Raw genomic sequence first — 7063 nt, forward strand, 5'->3', positions numbered from 1 at the left:
TAATTGCTACACTATGATATATGGCCCTATTTAAGTTAGTTTTTATTTATTAGATTAGATTTAACTTTGTGACATGTGGGCCACCACCTCCCCTTTGACCAGTCAAATTGACTTGGTCAACTTGAATTAAAACAAAACCAGAAATTTTAGAATATTGTTAAAACCTTAGAAGATCATATAAAATAAACCGTATATCGGATGAAAATGTTATGTACATAAAAGTGTCTCAGAATTTCGAAACGAATCCGGTTACGCAGCCCATTCGTCCGCCACACATCACTAGCATATCGAACACGCAACTTTCCCCCTCCGGTTCATCTGTCCGAAAACGTGAAACACCGGGAATACTTTCCCGGATGTTTTCCCCCTTCACCGATACCACCTCGTACCGCGTTAGGGCACGCCTAGCATCACGCTTTGTCATGTCATGCATCGTCATGCTTTTGTTTGCATTATATTTATTGTTTCTTCCCCCTCTTCTCTCGCTAGACATCGAGACCGACGCCGCTGCTACCCAGTACGACTATGGTGTTGACGACCCCTCTCTCTTGCCAGAGCAACCAGGCAAGCCCCCCCCTTGATCACCAGATATCGCCTACTCTCCTCTATACTGCTTGCATTAGAGTAGTGTAGCCTGTTACTGCTTTCCGTTAATCCTATTCTGATGCATAGCCTGTCATTGTTGCTACAACTGTTGATACCTTACCTGCAATCCTAAATGCTTAGTATAGGATGCTAGTTTACCATCAGTGGCCCTACATTCTTGTCCGTCTGCCATGCTATACTATCGGGTCGTGATCACTCGGGAGTGGATCACGGGTATATACTTATATACATAATATATGATACTTGTGGTGACTAAAGACGGGTCGGCTCGTAGGAGTACCCGCGAGTGATTCACGGATTGGGTCCCAAAGGACGTTTGTCCTGACGGCCCTCTGAGTGGATCTTTGTGGCGAAGCGACAGGGCAGGTTGAGACCACCTAGGAGAGAGGTGGGCCTGGCCCTGGTCGGCGTTCGCGGTTATTTCAAGACAATGTTGGGGATATCGCTTATCGGGAACTTATTGGTCGACCCATGATAAGGGGTAAATCGGCCATTTTATCGGCATATCGGCCGATTTATCGCCATATCGGCTGATTTATCGGTCGATTTATCTTATCGGTCAGACAACGGTAAGCGATAAATCGACCGATTTATCAGAATATCGGAAGATATCTTGAACAATGTTTCAAGATAACACATTTAACGAGATCTTGGTATTTGATCTGAGTCTGGCTACTGGCCTATACGCACTAATCATCTACGCGGGGACAGTTATGGGCACTCGACGTCGTGGTATCAGCCGAAGCCTTCGTGACATCAGCGACTGTGCGGCGCGCGCCGGGTTGGACTGGAACGCCTACTCTTGTATAAGGGAGGCTAGGTCTGCTCACCATAGGATTGGACTGGAAGGTCTACTCTTGTATAAGCGACTGTGCGTACGCAACATGCAAGTGTGCAATGGGCGATGGGTTCAGACCCCTGCGCCATAGGATTTAGACCGACGTGCTGACCTCTCTGTTGTGCCTAGGTAGGGCTGCGACGTGTTGATCTTCCGAGGCCGGGCATGACCCAGGAAAGTGTGTCCGGCCAAATGGGATCGAGCGTGTTGGGTTATGTGGTGCACCCCTGCAGGGAAGTTAATCTATTCGAATAGTCGTGATCTTCGGTAACAGGATGACTTGGAGTTGTACCTTGACCTTATGATAACTAGAACCTGATACTTAATAAAACACACCCTTCCAAGTGCCAGATACAACCGGTGATCGCTCTCTCACAGGGCGACGAGGGGAGGATCATCGGCTAGGATTATGCTACGCGATGTTACTTGGTGAACTTACCATCTACTCTTTTCTTCTGCTGCAAGATGGATGTTACCAGAAGCGTAGTCTTCGATAGGACTAGCTATCCCCCTCTTATTCCGGCATTCTGCAGTTCAGTCCACATATGTTACCCCCCCTTTTCATTTGATACCAATGCATATATATGTAGTGTAGCTCCTTGCTTGCGAGTACTTTGGATGAACACTCACGGTTGCTTTGCTCCCTCTTTTCCCCCTTTCTATACCCGTTTGCTGCGACCAGACGATGGAGCCCGGGAGTCAGACGCCACCGTCGACGACGACTCCTACTACATTGGAGGTGCCTACTACTACGTGCAGCCTGCTGACGACGACTAGGAGTAGTTTAGGAGGATCCCAGGCAGGAGGCCTGCGCCTCTTTCGATCTGTATCCCAATTTATGCTAGCCTTCTTAAGGCAAACTTGTTTAACTTATGTCTGTACTCAGATATTGTTGCTTCCACTGACTCGTCTATGATCGAGCTCTTGTATTCGAGCCCTCGAGGCCCCTGGCTTGTAATATGATGCTTGTATGACTTATTTTAATTTTAGAGTTGTGTTGTGATATCTCCCCGTGAGTCCCTGATCTTGATCGTACACGTTTGCGTGTATGATTAGTGTATGATTGAATCGGGGGCGTCACAGAGACGACGGGGGCGAGGGTGGCGGAGGGCGACGCTGGCGATTTGGGGCGGTGGCAGCGATGGCGGCGGGGGGATTTGGGTGGTGGTGGCGGTGGATTCCGGCCGACTGGTGTTCGGGCGGGCGGACGAGCGTGGCTGTGAAATGAAATGAAGGGCGGTTGGGCGTTGGCGGGCAGTCGCCGAATTTGGACCAGATGCATCTTATGATGTATATTTGCATCGCGAGGTGTTGCATTTTACATTACGAGAAAGCCGTGATCCAATATTTTTTACATATAAACCGTCTATTGAAGTAGCGTTTTTTGCCCCAAACAGTCTAAAAGTTAGGTATTTTTACATTTAAACATCTATTGAAGATGCTCTTAATTACTTTCACGACTCGCCCTACGAGTAAAGCTATCAATTCTTGCGAGAGACGAACACGGCAAACTTTTCCCAAGGTTTTTTTTTAGGGGAACTTTTCCCAAGCGTTGACACGCAGACTTCCGTGTCAAGGTTGCTCACGCCCTTCCACATGCTTCTGGAAGCGGCCAGCCCACAACGGGATTGCTCTCCAAGGCAAAGCCCAAACACGCCACCAGAAATAAGGAGCGGCCCAGTCCCTTTCCCCAATTCAGATTCCCCAAGATCGTCTCGTCTCGTCTCGAATCGCATCCATGGGTTGGCGTTGGCACGACGACGGCGAGGGCGACGGTGGCCGCGGCGGGCTCGGCGACATCCCCGACCTCGCCGGCCGAGGCGGCGGCGAGGCGGCGCACGTCGGCACGCGCCGGGTGGTGCAGTCCCGCTGCCACACGGAGGAGGTGGAGCCCGGCCGCTTCGTCCGCAAGTGCGAGAAGACCGAGCAGCTCCTCCGCGACTGCGTCGGCAGGTAAAATTCCCGGCTCCCGCCCCCCCCCCCCCCCCCCCCCCCCCCCCCCCCCTCCGTCTGAGCTCTCCTGCAAGGATCGCATATTTGCATGTTATTATCTTGGTAATAATTGAAGTAGTGCTTTCCTGGAATGCATGGAGTCGATTTCCTGGTGATTGAGGCTCCCGGTTTGAGGTGCCGCCGCGCCTCTTGGAATGGATTTGTTGAGGCAGGCACGGTTGATTTGTATACCGATTTGTTTTGGTCATGCGCAGGCGGATGAGTGAAAATGACGAGTAATAATCTGTATACAACAAATATTTCTTCCCGGTTCACAATTGGGCCATTAATGTCTATGGAATTGCCATCCAGTTTTAGGTTTAGATGTAGGTATCGATGCCTATGCTTTCAGTCATCTCTGTTGTTAGCGTCTTGTGCTGTACCTGTTGATTTACAGCTATGATGGCTTAACAATTCGAAAGGAAAATTGTGTGGTAACTATGTATGGTTAATACACTTGTCTGTAGTCACGAGCATGTTCATTCTTGGTAGACTTGTAGGCGGTTGACCACGGACATCACCTTGCTATATTTTACACATAGTCAATAATGAAATGTTACACGTTCCAGAGTTCTTCTTGCTTGTCAGTTGAGGAACAGCGAAACACAATCTTTCTGTTCTGCACATTGTTATGATGTGGTGTGTAGAGGAAGTAAGCAATTTCTTTGTACCCATAGAAGATGCGACATCTTATCATTAGAAATACAAATGTTAAAAGCAACAGAAATTTGTATCAACTTAGCATATTTTGTCAACTTCCTTGCACATGGCTATCAACATTGATTGGTGATTGAATCACAATTTCATGAATTCCCCTTCCTCAAAGTGAGTTACTAATTACCTGCTCATTCTGAACAGGATACTGCATTATGTCCAAATAGGCTAGATAGGTTTATACTTTGGTATTTTCTCTGTTTGATATTATATGGACATATTACACATGTGCTTTATTCCTTCGTGGCTTATCTGAATTAAACCACAATGTTCCTCCATTAGGCCTTCTGAACTGGTGGAGTCGAAAACTGAGAACACTGAAGAAGATGTCACAGATGAAATGACCGGTGGTGCCTCGCATTCTCTTGGCTTCCCAACAAAAGAGCCCTTTGCATTTCCAGGACTTCGCAGTGACATTGAAGCTATTGAGAAAGGCTTCGGTAGCTTTCTGGATGAAGCTGAGCGGATGACCAACGAATTCTTCAAATCTTTTGGATTTCCAACCATTCATGATGGGGACTCGAGACCATTTCCTAGGCAACCTGCAGAGAGGCATGTTGGAGAAGGTACCGCGAAGAAGCCCAATGAGAATGAGTACTCAGAATTCGGTAGCCAGATAACTGATGTGTAACAAGCTACAGTCGTATAACATGCCTTGTTGGAGCTGAAGCCTGAGAAGTGTGTTTCGCTGGGTATCTAGGGTACTAAAGTGGTTTCTCTTTTGAACTCTTCATTATGGTTGTAATAGTCGATGAAGAATCATATTTTACTAATTTTATCTGCAACTATCATAAGTGTATGACTTTTGGTTGTATGGGCATTATGTATAGTACTGTTTTCAGACGCTTCAGCTAAAACATTTTAATTTGAGATGGAATTGTGCTGCGAAGTGTATCTATCTTCTCTGTTGCCTATCATATAACCAGGTATTGCAGCGCGACATGAAGATCTTAGGGCTGAACAGTTGTAACATGGATAAATCTGAAGATCTCAGGGCTGCAAAAGTTGCAACATTGATAAACCTGACTGGTAACATCAGTTTTGCTACATGGTATAAAAACATGAACTAAACAGGGGACGTGGAGCCATCGTACGTACTATATCTTATCAGATGATTAAGGACGGGTATACATGGACAGGGCGAAACATACAATTCTGCATATTCTAATACATCATCGCCATCGTATATACTCATATCTATCTAAACAGCGCCCACACATAAACTCGCAACTTGCCCGGTTGACAAATGCACATGATGTTCTGTAGCTGGGGCTGGGGCTACAAGCGCTTAGAGTAACCAGAACCTGAGCACTTCTTGCAGAGTATCAGCCCTGCGTGACAAACATATAGCGGATTGTCAGAAGAGGTAACCGGGAAGACGAAATGAAGATAATTGAGCATTTTTTCCAGTTCACAATGAATCAGTGCTTGGTGATCTATTAACAGCTTTTGCACTCCAATGCGCAATGTGAAGGAAGGAAATGAAACAAGGTAAGAAGGCAACCTGCTCCCCTGCATACCCGGCATTCGACCACCCCGTTATCCGCCTTCATCTTGCCGTCATTGCAGAAGACGCACTTTGTGCCCCCTGCCCTAGGCACAACGGAAAACAATGCTTAGCAGTCTGCCCGTACGAATGTTTTGAGTGCCACATGCACAAAATGTCATAACCTCGCACAAAATGTCATAACCATAATACATTACGGTAAAACGAACAACTTAGTTGAATTTTATATGCTCCATTCGTTTTGTTTCTTCCGTATGACTAGTTAGTTTGTTCAAATTTACAAACTGAAGTCACAGATTGGCCATAGATGATACAGTACATCACTAGTTGGATAGGGTGTAAATGTGCAAAGCTTCAGCTCTAGTACAAATCGCGAAGCAATGCATCTGCGGAGCAATTTCATTTCCAAAACTGATCAAGAGAAGAGACGAGAGGAAGTACCATTTCCAGCACACCGGTCGCACGGAACAGGGTCACCCTGCGAACGAGAAGGAAACGAAATCACACTTCGCAACAGCCACTCGTCGCTTATCGCTAAGAAACAGAGAGAGGAGGAGGCACGGCGCGGAGACCTTAAGGCCGAGGACGAGAGACAGTGAGACCGCGGCGACGACGGAGGCGGCGATGATGAATGTCTGCGTGTCGACCGGACCCAGCAGCTGGGCGCCTCCGTAGGCTGCTGCGGCGGCGACGCGGGGCCGGGAAGGAGGGGCGTGGGGCGTGGGTGGGAAGGGAGGTGCCTTGTGCCGCCTGGAAAGGAGGCTTGGCGGAGGTGCAGAGGCTGTGGAGGAGGGTAGGCGAAAGGAGGGGCACGACGAGGCGGGCCGGAGAAGGGACGCCATGGAAGAAGCACCGGGCGCAACAACGGGGGAAGGTAAAGGAGGAGAGGACTGTGGGTATTTGGTTTGCCCCCAACCCGTTCGACCAAAGGGGTTAATTGCACATTGGTATCATATAATTGTAGCTAGGATAATCCATTGTGGAAGTACCTTTCTACACCCAGGAGCAAATGCTCCTGGTATGAATAGTAAAATTTAAAAATAGAAAAAATGTTCAAAAAATTCTGAGATTTTTTTGTGACATACTTTCACAAATGTTTGTTGTGCACGTAAAATTTCATTGCGAAATCACATTGGTGGAAGGCGTGCCAAAAAAACAAAATCAGAGCTCTAAAATGCTTTTGTAAGTAACATTTTCAGAGTATCGATTTTGTTTTTTTTACCACGCCTTCCATCAATGTGATTTTGCGATGAAATTTTGTAGGCACAACAAACATTTGTGAAAGTATGGCACAAAAAAAATTCAGAATTTTTTGAATTGTTTTTGAATTTATTTGATTTTACTGTTCACTCCAGGAGCATGTGCTCCTGGGTGTACAAACTCCACATCCAATGCATTGCCACTAC

General features: G+C 47.0%; 2 protein-coding genes across 2 annotated transcripts; one reads left to right on the forward strand and one right to left on the reverse strand.

The window, feature by feature from the left end:
- The first annotated feature begins 3089 nt into the window (after positions 1-3089).
- Positions 3090-5044, forward strand: LOC125544917 (fra a 1-associated protein). The gene is made up of 2 exons (XM_048708702.1): positions 3090-3397; positions 4433-5044. The coding sequence occupies exons 1-2, from the start codon at positions 3183-3185 to the stop codon at positions 4779-4781; spliced, it is 564 nt and encodes a 187-aa protein (XP_048564659.1). The 5' UTR covers positions 3090-3182; the 3' UTR covers positions 4782-5044.
- Positions 5045-5140: 96 nt separating this feature from the next.
- LOC125544918 (protein BUNDLE SHEATH DEFECTIVE 2, chloroplastic-like) lies at positions 5141-6594 on the reverse strand. The gene is made up of 4 exons (XM_048708703.1): positions 6230-6594; positions 6099-6135; positions 5655-5738; positions 5141-5481 (listed from the first exon to the last, which is right to left on the reverse strand). The coding sequence occupies exons 1-4, from the start codon at positions 6497-6499 to the stop codon at positions 5429-5431; spliced, it is 444 nt and encodes a 147-aa protein (XP_048564660.1). The 5' UTR covers positions 6500-6594; the 3' UTR covers positions 5141-5428.
- Between the last annotated feature and the right edge of the window lie 469 nt (positions 6595-7063).

This window comes from Triticum urartu, chromosome 3 (genome assembly GCF_003073215.2).
Source record: "Triticum urartu cultivar G1812 chromosome 3, Tu2.1, whole genome shotgun sequence".
Classification (NCBI taxonomy): domain Eukaryota; kingdom Viridiplantae; phylum Streptophyta; class Magnoliopsida; order Poales; family Poaceae; genus Triticum; species Triticum urartu.